The sequence below is a fragment of the Mesocricetus auratus genome, unplaced genomic scaffold (genome assembly GCF_017639785.1).
Source record: "Mesocricetus auratus isolate SY011 unplaced genomic scaffold, BCM_Maur_2.0 Super-Scaffold_100013, whole genome shotgun sequence".
NCBI classification, from domain to species: Eukaryota; Metazoa; Chordata; class Mammalia; order Rodentia; family Cricetidae; genus Mesocricetus; species Mesocricetus auratus.
The window spans coordinates 51,807,267-51,826,000 of NW_024429196.1; the positions used below are offsets into that span (position 1 = coordinate 51,807,267).

At 41.9% G+C, this 18,734-nt stretch overlaps 1 protein-coding gene across 4 annotated transcripts in view; it reads right to left on the minus strand.

Annotated features, from left to right (window-relative positions):
* The window catches only part of E2f3 (E2F transcription factor 3), a 79,277-nt gene that overhangs the window by 11,989 nt on the left and 48,554 nt on the right, over positions 1 to 18,734 (minus strand). For 2 of the 4 annotated variants that reach the window (XM_021225038.2, XM_040755765.1), the window contains exons 2-3: positions 2,038 to 2,149; positions 287 to 488 (exon numbers count right to left, since the gene is read on the minus strand). In XM_021225038.2, coding sequence (XP_021080697.1) covers positions 287 to 488; positions 2,038 to 2,149 — 314 coding nt within the window. Of the gene's footprint in view, positions 1 to 286; positions 507 to 2,037; positions 2,150 to 18,734 lie in introns of all 4 variants that reach the window. The other 2 variants (XM_021225037.2, XM_040755766.1) reach the window with 1 other exon arrangement.

The window sequence follows — 18,734 nt, forward strand, 5'->3', positions numbered from 1 at the left end:
GTATTGGACACCACACTCAATTTATGTGGAGCCGGAGATTGACTCCAGGCTTCATCCTTCTAGACAAGCACTCTACCAACTGAACTCCATCCTCAGCCCTGACTTCCTACATAAAACTGAGGGGGGAACAGGAAGCTGGGAGAGAGGATGGGAAGGAGGGAGGGAGGAGTAAGTAGGAGAGGAAGGGAGGAGATGTTTGGATCTGAATGTGGAAGCTGAAATTAGGAGAAACCGAGGCAGCCACAAAGGCTCCCTGGTGCCGGGGCGACAGTGGGCTCCTACTCACATCCACTGGACGTTGTTCTTAGACTTCTTCTTAATGAGGTGGATGCCTTCCAGCACGTTGGTGATGTCGTAAATCCTCCTCTTCTGCACTTTGAGCACCTCTGCTGCCTTGTTCAGATCCAGGACCCCATCAGGTGACTGGCTCAGGAGCTGAATGAACTTCTTGGTGAGCAGACCGAGTGACGTATCATACCGCGTTTTTTCTGAGGGAGATTTTGGAGCTTAAAGAAAAACAAAAACCGAACGGGTGGGGGACAGGGGGAAAGGTAAAGAAATGAAGGGTTTCTTCGCAGCTAAGCAAGCCCTCTTTCCCAAGGCAGCCAGATTAGTACCTGAAGCAAAGCTGGTGTTGTCTGGGGTGAGTTATAAAAGCTATGAGACTGCTTTATCAGAAAAGGAAGAGACAATAAAGACTTCCTATGTTGGGTGATAACATTTCCTTACCCTATTTTCTGAGTCTCATGAAATACCTCACACATAGGTGTTCAAAAGTATCTGCTGAATGGATGAAACAGTGCTGTGTCTTCGGGGAATCTCACTTAAGAAGCCTAAGCTAGCTAGGCGTTGGTGGTGCACACCTTTAATCCCAGCACTCGGGAGGCAGAGGCAGGGGGATTTCTGTGAGTTCGAGACCAACCTGGTCTACTGAGCAAGTTCCAGGACAGGCGCTCCAAAACAATACAGAGAAACCCTGTCTCGAAAAACCAAAAAAAAAAAACCAAAAAAAAAAAAAAAAAAAAAAAAGAAAAGAAAGAAAGAAAGGGGAAAAAAAAAAAAACCTAACAGAACCAGGTCATCACTTCGTCCTGTAAAAAGGGGTCTCAAACAGATTTGACTTCACTGGCCGTTCAGGCACTAGGGAGTTATCACCTGTGAGTCTGCCTTATTTTGATAAGCAATACCTCAAAAAGTTCAAGTTCTCTCCCCTCTTAAATGAAATGTCATCATTTAGTATTGTGTTATTCTCCTGTTGGAGCTCAGGGTGAGGTTCAGCCCTTATACATACTCTGTGGATATGTAATTGTGAAGCTACAGGGAAAGAAGAACCAAGTCTAACTTAACTTTTGCATTAAGTGCAGAAATAGGAAATAGTCGGGCATTTGTGATATATTCCTTTCTCTCTCAAATGACATCACAGTATTCATGGAGGCCGAAATTCTGTGATTTATTGGGTGCAACTACTTCTGTCCTTTCCTTTTTTCCTCCTTCCTAAGATAAGGTATCTTGTATCACAGGTTGGCTTTGAACTCATGTAGTTGAGGATAACCTTGAACTCATGATCCTTCCACTTCCAATTCCCAAATGCTGGGAGTATAGGTGTGTGTTACCACTCAGTTTATGTGATTCTGGGGATTGAACCCAGGTCTCATCATGCTAGGCAAGGACTCCACTGACTAAACCTTCTTAGTTCCTAAGCTACTGTGCGATGAGCTAGAGAATGAGGCTGGCAGTCCCATCACTTAACCCACCACGTCTGTCTCCACCCTTCCTGCTCTCTTAAGTCACGTCCATTAAAGGGAGTGAAAATTAAACATGACTAGTTCAAAATGCAAATGCATTCAGGTACTGGAGTGACTATCGCTTTTTGCTAGGTGCCAGGAGACACTGTATTTACTTTTTTGGATAGGCACAGAAAGAAATAAAGAAAACATGCCAAAATTATTCACACCTTGGCATTCTTCCAGCCACAAGCTTTGCAAGTTGGGAGTCCCACACCAAGGAGCATAGGGAAACAGATAAAAACATCCTTACTTTTTGGACTATCAGGACTCCGCAGTGCAGCTCTTCCTTTGCCCTTGGGGGTTTTTAGACCATCTGAGAGGTACTGATGGCCACTCTCACCCAGCTCCAGCCTTCGCTTTGCCTGCAATCGGAAAGTGAGATAGATAACTGTCATCCACTGGTCCTGTTTGTGCCCTCCTTCTCCTCCTCTATCCCATCCTGTGGCTTCTCATGCCTCACAGTTGGGGTCTTACTCAGAAGGCCAACCTGTCATGCAAACTCCCTTCCCCTGCAGTGATCACATACCCACATTTGGATGGGCAAACAAAGAGACTTTTCAGCCATGGCCTAATCATTTATTTACTGACTAACTTATGTGCCAAGCACAGAGCTGGCTCCTAAGAACATCTCATGCGTTATGGAACATAAGCTCATATTCGTGTTTCCCAATCTGACTTGGTTGGACACTTGTCTTTGTGTTCCTCAGACACTGTTTACTTATATCCTAACAGTTATTGGTTACTTATCCACCTCTCATTTCCTTTAAGACAGACACTTCTCCTTTATCTTTGTATCCTAGAGCTTGGCAAAGAGCCTAGGTCTGTAGGTTTTCAATCACTCTATATATGTTCATCAAATGAGTGATTTAGAGGATCACAACTAGCTACAGGCTACAAATGGCCCTTCATCAGAAAAATAAACATTGCAAATCAAGAGCTACAACCAATAGTACTTTTCATTAAATCTGACCAAGTGAGAAGGCATCACACACACTTTTATCTTTCACTTCACTTAATATCTGTCTAACATCTTCTACACATTGAGAACTACAGTTAGGAACCCCTGTAAGCAAGATGGATGAGAATGTCTTCCTTCCCAGGGTGCAGAGACAGAAGACAAGACAGAAGACTAAGTGCTGGAGAGATGGGTGCTTAAAGCAAGCTGTCTCTAACTAGACACCCAACTGGACAATGTGTACCCAGCTCCCTTTAAGGTAGTTTCTTCTAGTGAGATTTGCAACTTCAGGTTAGTTAACTGCCTACTGTGGAATACTGGTTTAAGATGTGTTACATTCGCTTATGCCATGGAATATTTGTTTAATGATGCAAAGACATGTTGCATTCTTCTATGTTGCCTTTAATTCTGTAAAGCTGAGTTACTTTGCCTGCCTAAACCACCTGATTGGTCTATTAAAGAGCTGAATAGTTAATAGCTAGGCAGGAAAGGTATAGGTGGAGCTGCCAGGCAGAGAGAATAAATAGGAGAAATCTAGGCTGGGGGAGGGGGGGTAGAGGGGAAGAGCTAGGATCAAGAAAAGGAGAATGATGCCGGGGGTATCAGCCACTCAGTCACCTACAGAGTAAGAAGGAAAGAAAGATAAAAAGCCTAGAGGCAAAGCATAGGTAAAAAGAAACAGGATAATTTAAGCTAGAAAAGCTGGCTGGAAACTGTAACTGTAATTCTTATTTGATAACTGTTTTGTTGTTGTTGTTGTTGTATATAATCTTATGTTAAAGTTAAAACCATTCTCTTAATTAGACAAAAAAGGGGAAATGCTGTGGTACACTCTTGTACACTGTAAATAACTGTCGGTCAAATTGGTTTAATAAAATGCTGACTGGCCAGTAGCCAGGCAGGAAGTATAGATGGGACAACAAAACTAAGGATGATGGGAAGGAGAAGGGCACAGTGAGGAGTTGCCAGCTATAGAACCCAGCTATAGTCTATGATATGGGAAACAGGCAATGGACTGGAAGATGATGGTTATCTGGCTTGTTAATGAAGTTTCTGGCTAACCTGGTCCACATTAGTAGCCATTGGCCACCAGGTTACCCCAATCTACACACTCTACATACACCCTGGATTGCAAATACATAAAAAAGTAAAATAGCCTGGGAGTTTTTTGTGTATGGAGGTCAGAGGACAACCTCAGTTATTGTTCCTCAGGTGCTATCCATATTGTTTTGTTTTTAAAGATAGACTCTTTTATTGGTATGGAATTTGTGTATTAGGCTAGTCTAGTTAGCCAGTGAGTTCCATGAATCTGCTTGTGTCCATCTCGCTTGTGCTGGTATTACAATACACTCAGGTTACCAGAGCCATGACAAGCTTTGTTACCAATGAAGCTATCTCGTCCAGTCCAACACCTCACTAATTTTGATACTGATTATGCTAAAAAGACATTTTGGCTTTATAAAATACTATCATGTAGCTTGCATGTATGCACACATTATCTTTCTATTGGACAATTCAGCAACTTGCTTTCCTGACTTCATTTGCTGCTCCCAACTCCCCTGTCTAATCCATGCGTGTTGTGTACTTTTTGGTTTTCCTGGTCAACATTTTCCCTCTCTGGATAACCAGCCTTTCCCTCTCAGAGCCTGAGTGCATTTGAACACACCTGGGTTTGTCTAGTTGCTGTGCTGCCCCCTGGCCCACCCTCACAGCAATCAGGTTGCAGGGCATAAGGCCAGAGCTGGACAAGAAAGGGACAACTCTGGAACTACAAGCAACGAGTTGTAGACTTGAAGACAGGGATAGAAAGGAGACTGACTGACTTGGCGCATGTATCAGGATCAAAAGCTAGTCTTCTTCAGACTTTTTTTTTTAGCCAATGAAATCTTTTCATTGAAAGCCCCTTGGGTTGAAACTGAGACTGTGTTATAAGCACCAGTGAAGCCACGATGGGCTGGGATGCAAAAGACAGCTGCAGGGTCCTGGTAGGCTGTAGAATGGTAAGGTGTATGCGTGCTCCAGTGTGCAAATCTCACTAGAAGAGGGGCAGGGTCCTAAGAATGCAGAATGGTAAGGGAGGTGTGTGTGCTTGTGTGTGTGCATGTGCCCTCAAGTGTATGACTTCTTGTGACTATTGGGAAGCTGTTACAGATAGAAAGCTGTACTTTGAAGCTACACCACCTGAAAGGAAGCCACTTTGTTTCAGTCCTGCATCTCTGTAAAAAGCAACCCAAAGAGTTAAGACAACAGTCTCCTCTTCCAAAGCCAAAGCTGGAAGTTTGGGGTGCAGAGCTCCTGGGCCCCAAATCTATGCTATCCTTAATTCAAGATCTATTCTCTGGCCATCAGTCCAGGTATATGTGAATTTTGCCTCATCATCTAGGTCATTTTATTTTGCTTTGAAGCAATGGTCCAAAGAAGCACAAAGTCACAGGCCAGGGAATTCCCAGAGGTATGTTGTTAAGAGACTTTAGTCAAACTTCAGTCACCAGAACTAGTTTCCATATGTGATTCTGGTTACTAAGCATCAACAAAGTAAACCAATTCTAAATAGCAGATGATCTACTAAATGCTAGGTGACACAGCAAAAGGCCTGTGATGTCTGTCTCTTAAGGAAACTGATCCTGAGGCTTAGAGACCTACACTACCAAAAAAACAAGGGGAGGCCATTAATAGCTCCATCAATCATCCCATCCCCACCTAGCTGGCCCCTATCTGCCATCCCTGTTGAAGACACAATGTGCCACAGAAAATGATCACTATATGGTTCCAACTTCTTAACAGGTATTTCTGTTGGGTTATTCTATCCCTTTTCATGAATGGGAGGGCTGAATTAGATTTGAATGGACCGCATGTTTCCTGTAAGTCCCCAATTTGAACATGCCTACAGTAACTGGACCCTTGTGGGCAAAGGCTAAGAATTTTGACTTGTGATAGCACATAGCAAATTCAGTCATATATACTTAGTGAAACAAAAAGCTGGATTAAGTAATGTAGGAGAGCTCTGACATGCAGATGAAAGGCTTCTGCCATCGTTTTTGCTTGCTCACAGTGAGCATCTTGGTGAAAACTGATATGAGACATGAATGTGGTCTCCATTTGTGTCCTGACACACAACAACAAAACTCTATGGATTTTCTAGTGACCTGTCATTGGTGTTAATGAGCTGAAGGATGGAGGTCACCAGAGGACTGGGGCTTACAGTACTTTTGGGTTGCTGTGACAACATACTTGACAGAAATAGTAAGAGAGGAAACGTTTATTTCAGCTCATGGTTTTAGGAATTTTAGTCCATCACAGAGAACAAGGCATGGTGGAGTATATGCCATTTGGAGTGTGGAGGAGGCTAACATCATAACAAACGGGGAAGCAGAGTGGCCAGGACTAGGGACAAGTATACTTTCAAAGACCTAACCCTGGCGACTCACTCCTCTACTTAGGTCCTACCTCCTAAGGTCTCCAGAGTGCCACGACTAACATCCCAGCAGCTGGGAAACAGCATGTAAGACATGGACCGATGGAGAACTGCCAGTCTCTGACCATAACAGGGATTTTAGCCTCAACTTCAATCTTCAGACAGGGAAAGGGTTGAGCTGGTTATCAGTGGCCAATAATTAAACCAATCATGCCTATATCATGAAGCTTCTAAAAGGCCCATGACAATTTAGTTGGTCAGTCAAAAGCATAGGTAAAACAACCTGGGACTTGGGGCTGGCACCGGAAGTAGCATGTCTTGGGGACTGAGCCCTTTAACTTTAGGTAGATGAGATCATGGCAGCCTAAGGCTAGCAAGAGCCATGACATAGACCTTGGTATAATTACTCTGTAAAATCTGAGTGCTTATAGCACACCATGTTAACTACTTTGTACTTAATTATGCTATGTCACTTCAGGATCACTCCATATGGCAGTTGCTATTATCTTCTATGTGACATAAGCAAACTGGAGTTTAAAGCACCTAGTAACATTCTCAAGACCCCAGGGGAAATTGCCTTATAAAAACATTTGAAGAGTCATAGTAAATTTTAGTTTTTATTTCTGTGTATGTGTGTTGGTGCCCACAGAAGCCAGAAGAGGACACTGGATCTTCTGGAGTTACAGGCAGTTGTGAGCCACCTGCTATGGGTGCTGGAAATTGAACTCCAGTCTCCTTCAAGAGGAACAAGAAGTCTTAACTCTGAGCTACTTCTCCAATGCCTTACTTATATATAATTTTAAGAGAAATGAAATGAATAATTTAAAAAATTTGCAATTTCTTTATAAATAGTTCATTGATTTATTTGCTTGCATTTGTACACAAATGTGTGTGCAGGTGTCCTTGGAGGCTAGAAGAGGGCGTTGAAGGCCCTGGAGCTGGAGTAACAGGAAGCCAAACAATGTGGGTGCTAGGAACCACATTCCTCTGGGAGAGTAGTAAGAGCTCTTACCTACTGAACCACCTCTCCAGTCCTTTGATATTACCTTTATAATAATTTAAATGTTACTTCATTCATAAAAAGCAAATCTCTTCTTTACAAAATAAATGCACACTGCACTTTAGTCATCATGAACAAGTATATGTGAATAGCAAGATTTTCTTCTACTCCAGATCCCCAATTCCCTTTCTCAAAAATAAGTACTGCTAAGTCACTTGGATAACAACTTTTCAGATGCTCTATGGAAATACATCTAAGTATATGCAATATATAGATATACACCACCACAGTGTAACACCTTTTACTTTTCTCTTTTCACAAACAATAGCAAAACCTATTTTATCAACAACATGTCTTGAAGTGTGATACCTGGCAGTGCATATAGCTTTGAATGAACATTCAACACTATATAATAATTTCTCCATAAATATTGATGGAGATAAACACTCTTTCAGTACTTAGCTAACTAGTGAATGTGATCTGTATATATTGTAAGCAACATTGACTGATGATTTGTGGGGGTTGCCACAGCATGATTTCATATGACAACAATACATGGTTCAGAAGTTTTATTTTTTTTAGATGAGATCTCACTATATAGCCTGGAACATACTATACAGGCCTCAAACTTACAGAGATCTGCACATTTGGGAATAAAGGCATGCACTAACAGGCTCAGCTTAGAAGTTCAAATCTTAGTGGTTTAGGATCCCCAGGGCAAGGTGAAGGACACACTTGTCACTAAACTTACTTGTTTATACTGAGTAAGACAAGGAATCAATTCTCCAATCCCTTGGTAGAGAAATCACAAAGCTTCAGTATTGCCAACATGAAGGTGATATGTGTGTGTACAAGAGTGTGTCTGTGCACTGGCTGGAAGTTAACTACCGCGTATCACATGGAAAGCCTTCCAGAAAAAAAAAAATACTATGGAAATTATAGTTGCAGAAAGAGATCACATGGGTTGGGGGGAGTGTACTTGAACAAAATTTGCCCATATATGCATGGTGGGGTGAAGCATAGAAAAATCCAGAGCAAGTGAAGCATGATGGTGCACACCTGTAATCCTAGCACCTAGGAGGGGGAGCAGGAAGATGGTGAGTATGAAGCTAGCCTGGACTACATAGGAGCCCATCATTAAAACAAGCAAACAAACAAACCATCAAATGTTAATGGTGGTTATTTCTGGTAAATAAAATGAAACGAGGCAACACCTTCATGTTTATTCTTGTAACATTTTACTGTATTTTAAAAAGGGTCCATTACCCACATATACATTAAACTTACAACATTCAAACTAGCAATTCCATGGTACAAACTGAACAGGTATTTCGTTCCTGGCATCGGTGTAATAAAAACAGCAGTTTAGGCATGGTGACATATGTCTTTTGATCCCATCACTCAGGATACAGAGGCAAGAGATCTCAGTAAGTTTGAGACCAGCCTGGTCTACACAGTGAATTCCAAGGCAGCCAAGGCTACTTTAATGAGACACTGTCTCAAAACAAATGTCAGTTTCTCAAATACTTGTATTTTCCCAGTTATGTCTACCATAAATGACAAAGTCTTGAAGAAAAAAAAATGCAGTGAGCTACTACTATTTATGTAATGTCAGGCAATGAGTAAATTGCAGAATAAAGAGAATTGGGGGGGTTATGCAGAGAAATCAGCCACAGAAGGATACATACCATATCAAATAGCTTGTTTTTGTTTTTGTTTTCAAGATTGGCTTCTCTCTGTGTAGCTTTGGAGCCTGTCGTGGAACTCACTTTATAAACCAGGTGGTCTTGAATTCACAGAGATCCACCAGCCTTTGCTTTCCAAATACAGGATTAAGTGTGAGCCCCCCTAGGCCAGCTACATACCAAATAGTTTTTAGAAAGCATTAATCTTGATGTTACTGGCCACGGTTTTATTTCTTCTTAGCATTTATTTCAGAACCAATTTAATGTGTGCATAGATGTATGGGAATATGTGCATCTGAGTGCAGGTGCCCACACAGGCCAGAGGCATGAGGCATCCCAGCAGCTGGAGTTAACTATGGTTGTAAACTACCCAACATGGCTGCTGAGAAACAAACTCAGGTCCTCTAAGAAAATGCATTCTTAACCAATGGGACATCTCTTTACCAGGTTTACACATTATTTACTTTTAGTATGTGTGCACAGGAGTTTTGCCTACATGTATGAGTGTGCACCACGTGCATGCAATGCTCACAGAGGAAAGAGGGTGTGGATCCCCTGGAACTAGAGTTACAGGAAATTGTGAGCCTCCTTGTGGATGCTAGGAATCAAAGCCAGGTCTCCTTGGTAAGAGTAACAAGTGTTCTTAACTGCTAAGCAATCTCTCCAGCCCTGCTACATTGTTGTTAAAAACAAGTTAGGATAATGTAAACATCAATAGACATCTTAAAGTCTACCATTTCAGAGCACTCAAAGTGGCTGCCTTCCCAGGAGAACCAATGTCATCACTGCTGCTGGTGACCTTCCCTATGTAATATGCTTATGTAGCCACTTGATTTATCCTCAGCTGTTATCTTCCAATGGCGCAAACTATACTCTTGGATAAATAGGTCACTTATAGATGTCATGATTACAAAAATTTAGTTTACATTAAAATCAGATATAACACAGAGTTTGTGTTTCCTTTCAGTTAACTATTACCAGGAGAGACCCCTTGGTTGGTTTAGCCTCCTATAAACTGTCCTGAAGGTAACCCCAGGTGAAGTTAGTGGTTCACAGGTTGACATGTTTGGATGAACATGTCATTGAACTGTTGATGACACCCTATCTGAGGTGAGTAGATGCTCTTTGCAACTTGTCAGGAAAAGCTCTCACAATGTATGATTTATTGCTGGTGTGTTCTTTCTTGCCTTCACTGTATCTCCACTTCCCTAATACTGCGTTCCAGACAGTTTGCCAACTCCCCACTCTTCTTTCTGCCCACCTGCTGTCTAGACCCTAGGGTGACTGTTTCCCAGTTGCCAGCATGGCTGTTGTTCTGCAATCTTCCCTCACTGTCTAGTTCTGAAGCCTCAGGTAGACATTATTTTATCTGCTAATATGGAAACCTTGTCTCCTAGTAAAGAACACACTGTTTTGTCAGTGTGCATGGCATCTGCTACAGAGGCTGAAAATACCCACTCCTCTGTCTCTAGCTCCCCTGGAACCACAGCCAGGACTAGCTTCTTAAGGTGTAGTTTGTGACCCCACATGGGGTCATATAACTAAATGTGATAGTCACAAAAAATTTGATAAGAGCAAAAGATTTTTGAATGTGCAGCCACCAAAACTTAACCCGAAATTAAACAAGTGAATTGATCCTAAGTGGAGTGTTCCACCGGGTTGCATCACACAACTTTACTGCAGCCTTGGTTCTGAACACACAATACAAGGTTTGTACTGCACATGCTGTCACTCCAGAAAACATGGATGAACACGGCGTGAAACACAACTCAGATCTGAAATCTTCGTAGGTTACAAATTACTGTGCTTCCACTATATACACAAAGTTTTCTGCTGACAGAAACACTGTGGGGTAATTATGGAAAACAAAGGCTTTTTAGTAGTTCCCTACTACCATTCCCTAGCATACAAGAGAATCAAATTAGTGTATCTTTGGAGTGCACAGTTTTAGAATGCCTGATTTGAAAAACAAAACAAAAACCAAAAACTATTTGAGTTGTTGCCTTTAGTTTCATTAAAAACTTGGGAAGAAGACAGGATTTTCAGCCATTTCTGAAATGGCACTAAACACACTTCTGCCATTTAATTATGCATTTATGTGAAGTGATGGTCTCAGCACTGGAGATTATAAAGCAAAAATATCAACTGACTGCGAAAAGGGTTAAATATGCTCTAGTTTCTGTGTTGTTCTGCCAAGACAACAACCAATATTGGGGAAGTGAATCCAGAGCCTGAGCAGGCCAGGCAAGGGCTCTACCACTGAGTTATATTTTTCCTAGTTCAAGATCTCGTTGTTCATTTTAAAACAAAAGAGCACGTTTTATTAGTATGAAAATTGCCTTTGTCCCTAATAGGTAGAACAACTGTATGCAAACAAAATACTGTTAAAAATAATTTATTACCAGTAAATTTCTTGGTCAAAGGAGTTACAAGTAGAAAAAAATTTAAGCCCTGAACTTAGGCAGGAACAAAGCACAGACCCACCCTGGACTTGAACTCTGGGAAATATGAGATGCTGATCATAATCATGGTGGTGCTACCAGTCGCAGGAGCACAGTACCACGGTGGTGGTTATAGAGACCCAGGAGGCTAGCCTCTGAGGAACTGAGCCCTCCTGTGGGGACTGTGAGGTTTCACATCTTGTCTACAGCTCTAGCTGTCAAGGTTTCCTTGCTCCCACTGAAGCTTGGTTTTCATCTTCTCAACCACCCTGTGAGTTATCTAATATTCTTTCAATGAATTCCTCTTCTGTTTCAATAAATCCGAACTGGTTCTGCTTACAACTGAGTCAGCACCCTTGTCGCATTATTAATCAATTGCGTTCCCGGAACACATCTGAACAGTAAATTTCACTTCTTAACAAGGATAAAAACGTGTTTTACCCTGGTACTTGACAGTCTGGCTAAGGAAAGAATTCAATCCTGAGAAACCTATAGTCCATCTGAGCCTTGTTCTTTTTGATTTTGCTATTTTTTTATTTAATTTTAAACCTTAAAATTCGTTTATTTTTATGTGTATAGCTGTTTTGCCTGCATGTGGGTATGTGCACCACAGGCATCCTTGGAGGCCAGAAGAGGGAACTGAATCCTCTAGAACTGTAATGACAGATGGTTATAAGCTGCCTTATGTGTGCTGGGAACTGAACCTAGGTCCTCTGCAAGAGTAGCAAGTATTCTTAACTATTGAGACATCTCTCCAGCCCCAAAACTTTGGGTTTTTGTTGTTGTTTTAAACATTTGTGTGTGTGTGTGTGTGTGTTACAACATGTATATAAAAGTCAGAAGGCAATTTTTAAGATGGAGATCTCTACTTCCATTATGTGGGTCCCAGGTACTGAACTGATATCATCAGGTTTGGTGGCAAATGCTTTACCCCAGAACCATCATGCTGGCCCTACCTTTATTTTTCTAATGGTGGTGGGAACTGAGCTCAGGCTTTCATGCATTCTAAGGAAGTGCTCTACTGCCAAGCTTCATCTTCAGGTGACCTCTTTGGAAGCTTCTACTTCTAGGCTTGCTTGTCTACTGATTACTGTAAATGTTATTCTGGCTGGTTTTAATGCCAATTTAGCTCAAGCTAAAGTTATCTGAGGGAATCTCAACTGAGAAAATAGTGACTGATGGGGGAGGGACATGGTGCTGGCCATCAATAGTCTGGTGGTTCTGGGTTCTATAGGAAAACAAGGTGATCAAGTCAGAAGCCAGTCAGCAGCACTCTCCCATGGCCTCTGCAAAGTTTCAGCTTCCAGATTCCTGCCCTGACTTCCTTTGATGATGAATGATGATGTGGAAATTTCATAAACAAAATAAACCCTTCCCTCCCCAACTTTCTTCTAGTCATGGTGTTTCATCACAATAGTAACACTAACAAAGAGGTCATAGGTCTGTAATCCCAGTTCTGAGGCCTGAGGATCTTGAGTCAAGGCTAGCCTGGGCTACATGAGAACTCTTAAAAACAAACACCAGGGTCCAGAGAGATGTCCTGGAAGTTAACAGTGCTTACTGCTCTTGCAGAGAACCAGGGTTCAGTTCCCAGCACCAGCATGGCAGTTCACAACTGCCTGTAACTCCAGTTCCAGGGATCTGACACTATCTTCTGACCTCTCGAACATGTGCTTGGCACATATAGACACTCAGGCACATACACATGGTCATAAACAAACACTTGCACAACAAAACCAAGGCAAAACTAGATTAATTCCATATCCATACAAGCTGGAATATAAGAAGGACCTTACTAGTAAACCAACTAAACCTAAGGTAACTTACATAATGGCAAACAGGCACTATTTATAATAATTTGTAGATAATTTGCTGCCATAAATAGCCTCTATGTCTGAGTCCAGGGGTCTCCCCAGCAGAGTGGTCTGGATGGAAATACTGCATACAAACAACATTGTGTTCTGTTCCAAGTCTAAACATAACAAGTCTTTTCCAGGCACGGGGGAGAAAGGGTTTTCAATGCCCTCATCTGATTTGCGATGTGTTGTGTCTTTAAAATGACTGCTAACCTTAAATATGTAAATACCACCCATACAAGGGAACACATCCTCTATGGACACCCAACTTTCTACTTTAAAGTTTCAGCAAAAACATGTCAAATATGTTCGGTGGTGAGTGGTGATGAAGTTTAGGCTGATCCTGCTGTGCAGAGGTCTCACAGCAAGTGTTCTGGAATCTTCTACTCAGTATAGTTTAGTTTATTCTTCTTTTCTTTCTGAGTCCTAACTTTTGGCCCTGTGATTTGTGTATCTTGATTCAACACCAGTGAAATAAAACAGGAGTTCAAAAGCATTTTCTGTAAAGGGCAAATGAGTATGCTAGGCTCTGGCGTAGCCACAGAGAGGGTATCAAAGAATGGGCTGGGCTGTATCCCCATAAAAATTTATTTATAAACTAGGCAAGGGGCCACATTTGGAATACAGCCATTTTCAGGACTACAGGGATAAACTCCTTTTTGTAACTTACTATTTTCTTTTTAAATCTTTTTGTGTGTGTACAATGTATGTCTTCATGTTGTGTGGCCACCACGAGTGCCATGCTGTGTGTATGGCAGTCACAGGCAACCTTGGGTTAGTCCTTGCCTTCTGCTTTGTTTGAGACGGGGTCTCTTGTTGTTTGTTACTGCATATACCAGGCTAGTTGGCCCATGATCCCCTAGAGATTCTGTCTCTTCTTCCCATTTTGCCTTAGAAATGCTGGCATTACAGATGCATGACTATCTCTGGCTTTACATGGGTTCTGGGAATTTGAACTCAGGTGTCCACATTTGTGGAACAAGTGCTTTGCCCACTGAGCTATATCCCAGTGTGTATCTTGTTTTGTTTTTGATATGGGGCCTTACTCTATAGGCCTGGCTAGTCAGTAAATCACTATATAGACTAGCCTGTCTTTGAATCCAGAGACCTGCCTTGCCTGCCTTTGCCCCTGGAGTACTGAGATTAAAGGTATGCACTACCACATCCAGCAGTGATTTGTATTTTTAGTAATGAATTCTGTATCTATCGCTCACCCAGTCATCTTTTTGGGTAATAGGATGACTGGGCAATGGCTTTAGTATCTCAGCTGAGGGCTAAAACTGTGTGTACTGAAAAGAAAAGCGATGCTAAGCTACCTACCTGAACCATGGGACATAACTGCAGCTAGTTAACAATGAGAAAATGCCCTTGGATGTCTTTAGCCATTCACGGCTGCAAACAAGTTTATAGGCATATGGAAAACCATATACAGTTTCTTATTTGGGGGTTGACAAAGCTATTTAGGGAGCAGCTGAGGCTAGAGGGTGATCTAAAGAGCATGGGTCTGAGGACAATTGGGATATACAGTGCATCTGCTTCAACAGTAAGGAAGGCAGGCAAAGGATGGGAACCTCTGCTTGTCTGGCTCTGCTCACTCTACCTTCATTCCATATAAACTCAGGCCTCCAATTTCTGTATTTGGAGGTTAGAGATTTCCAGGTTACTGTAGAGGAAGGGGCAAGCAGCACAGCTGGATCCAGGCAAGTTCTTGAGCTGAGATGATGGAGCTGAAGGAGGGGTAAGGGCATCAAAACAGCCAGAATCTGGACAGCGAACCAGGAGGAAGGGACTAGGGAGACAGTGAGCAAGACCACACAACCCTCTTGGAGATCCAGGGAAACATCCTCCTATCGATTCAATGGAGCAGAGTTAGCTCCAGAGAACATATAAGAAAACGCAAGGATGCAAAAAACAAAAACAAAACAAAAACCCAAGACCTACAGAAATAAAGAACATACATGGTGGTTGGAATTCCTGTAGTGTCATAAACTGTGTCTGTTTCTACAAGGCAGTCAGAACATGCCTCAGAAGTCATGGATACACAGTAGGGAACTGAGATGGGGATTTGCCACCTCATTCAGGAGGAAAAGTAGCCCTCCAGTAAATGTTGCTCAGCTCACACCTAACAAAGTACAACCTCAAACATGAAACCAGTGGCTGCATCTTGGAACAAGGCTTAAGAATATTTACAGAACTACAAAAATGTCCAGGACCCAACAATGACTAGTATCCAGCTGAAAAATTACTAGGTTCTTAAAAAGGCCTAGCTGGACTCCTATAGTGCCAGTGCTTGGGACCAGAGGCAGGAAAATCCGGTCAAAACTGAGTTCAAGGTCAGCCTGAGACTGGTCCTCTAAATCAACCAATTAATCATGTACCCACCGACCCAAAATCCTATCACACAGAATAGGGGCTACTACCAAGTCTGATGACCTGAGTTGATCGCAGAACTTACACAGTAGTGGGAAGAGATAACCGACTGTTGTATAAGTTGCCCACTACTCTCCATGTGCATGCTGTGCTGCATGTATACACATACACAATAAATAAATATTAAAAAATTAAAGACAGTATAATCATACTGCTTAAAACTGGTGATAGAGAAAATACATTTTTTTAAAACAGGAAAAGAACAAAAATGACAGAACAGTTTTCATTTGCAACAATACATCCAGAAAGTAGAACGACAGCTTTTTAAGTATTGAAAGAAAAGACACTAGCAAACTCAATTTTCATACCTAGCAAAAATATCCTTCACAGTTCAAAGAGAAAGGACTTTCTTGGAGGTAAAAAGAAGGTTGGGGATATAGCCCAATTGTAGAGAGCTGGCCCATAACGAACAAAGGCCTGGTTTTGATCCCCAACAGTGCCTGCAGAAAAGATTCTTCAAAGAAGAAATATTAAAGCCCTTCAAGGACATGATGCCAAGTGGAAACCTACACAAGAGGGAAAAGCATTAGCAGTGACCAGATGGGTACACATGCAGTGTCTCCCCCCTTGATTGTAAATCTCCTTAAAAGACAATCATCAGGCCGGGCGTTGGTGGTGCGTGCCTTTAATCCCAGCACTCGGGAGGCAGATCTCTGTGAGTTTGAGGCCAGCCTGATCTACAGAGTGAGTTCCAGGACAGTTTCCAAAGCAATACAGAGAAACCCTGTCTCAAAAAACCAAAAACCAAAACAAAACAAAAAGACAACCATCAGGGCTATAGAGATGGCTCAAGAGTTAAGAACACTTACTGCTCTTCCATGAGTTTTCAGAACCCACATCAGAACTCACAACAGTTTCTAACTGCTTCAGGTGGTCGGATACCTCTGGCTTACTCTGGCAACTGCATTCATTTGTACAAACTCACATACAGATATACACTTGTATGTATGTGTCAATCCTCAGGAGTTATCTACCTTGTTTACAGGAACAGGACAACTTTGAAGCAATCCCTTCACTCAGTGACAGAAGCATTTTTCCACACTGAATTTCTAGATCAATTAAATCTCTTCAGATACATTCTGCAGATTGGAGAAATAGCTCAGTGGTTTATCACATTTATTGCTTTGGTAGAGAACCCAGGTTCAATTCCAAGCAACCACATGGTGACTCACAACCATCTATAATTCTAGTTCCAGGGAATCCAACACCCTCATCTGACCTCCTCAGGCACCAGGAACACATGTAGAACATTCATATACATGAAATAATAGCAATAATAATAATAATAAAGTCCAGATAAGCCTTGCGACTTCCTTCCTCTTGATGTGCCTTCTGGCTATATCACTAAAGAACAAGTACCCGTGGAAAGTTTTGCTGAGACCCAACTTCATAAGATAAACATAGGATTAGGTAATTTTTTTTTTGAGACAGGGTCTCAACTATGTACCCTATATAGCCTGGTCTTTGAAATTCAGAGGTTCACCTGCCTCAGCCTCTCAAGTGCTGGGATTAAAAGTGTGCATCACATTGTGCTGAAGGTCTTTTGAAGTGATTAAATCATCTTCAAGTCACCAAAGAGGGGCCTATGATGGAATATCCTTCACAACAGCGCATGGAGTCCCCCAGCTATTCCCAGGGAAACATTTCTGGAATACAGAACATCAAAAACATCTTATCCACATACAAGAACTAATAGTTTAGCTCCCCTGTCACACCAGTTTCACCAACAGGTCTACACACTTCTGAGCAATGTCACTGTGTAAAGGGCAGAACAGAACCCATGGGAAACAAGTTAAGTCACACTACATGCATTGCCTATCTCTAAGATCAGAATGGGCCCTTCCTGTAAGCAACATCAAAGACAAGAGATCTCCAGGCACTTCAGGGAGCCCCACCCGCAGATTCCCACACTGACGGGAACTACAATAGCCTAAGTAGGAGGCAGAGGCCTAGCTGGATGAGTGTCAGGGTCACCCATCTGTGCTTAGGCACCTCCACTGTGGGTGGGGGTGGGCAAGCAGGGTAGAATATATGTATGGATCCCTAATGCAGCTCCTCCATTCTCATTCAGCAGTTAGTTTTATGAAGCTGCTGTCTGAGCAAGACTTTTACTCCCTATTACACTAATGTGGGCAAATGTTTTGAGAGACCATATTGAGAAGTCTCTCACTTACCCACAATAGGTGCACAACAAGGCCCCTGTTAGCATTTTTCTACTCTATAAGGAGCTACCACTTTTAGGTTTTGAAGCAAAATCAAACAGAAAGGCCTCTGGCAGGGACTCCTAATGAATACATATGAAATCAGGCTCATTTTTCAGATGCACATAAAAGGATCTTGAAAACACACTAAGAAAAAAAGTAGTAAGGAATGTGGGCTGGAAGAGGAGAGGAGAGCTGTAGCTCTGAAAATATTCAAGCCCAGTGATTCTGAAGTCACTGAACACGAAGAAACAAAACAAAACAAAACGCTCTTTATTAAAATGAGCTCAGAGAAAGTGTGTTGCATGGGAAAAGGATAACACATGAATAACTTTTATTAATGATAAAATCAATAAAAAACCACAGATATCAAGGATTCTTGCTTTACTCAGTAGCTCCATTATCACAGGGAAACCAACCATTTATTCAAGTAGGAATTTAGCTGACAAAGGACATAAACTCACCCATGTGCCACAGTGGCACATAGAGCTAGGTGTCCACTCTGAGATTCTATCTCCTTTGAGTTTATTTTCCAATCCATTTACCTTATAACTACTTCTGGCTTATTTATGTATTTTATAATAATTCTAAGCATTAGATGCTATTTCCTAGGCATCTATTAGTTAGGAGGCCAAACAAAGAACTAAGAAAATACTAGTTAAAAGCTTCTATTTTTATATTTATATATTTATGTTTGTGTGTGTGCATATACACCATAGCATGCCTGTGGAGATCAGACAACAACTTGTAGTGGTCAGTTCTTTCCTTCTATCTTGTGTGACCTAGGGGATCAAAGCCAGGTGTCAGTCTTGGCAGCAAGCGTCTTTGCCCATTCATGACCCCCCAATGGGGTCACATATCTAAATGAAGGGGTAGTGAAAACTGGGCACTAGCAAGAGTTTCTAAAGATACAGTGAGCAAAACCGAATTAAAATCTGACGGGGGTGGGGGGTGGGGGGATGCC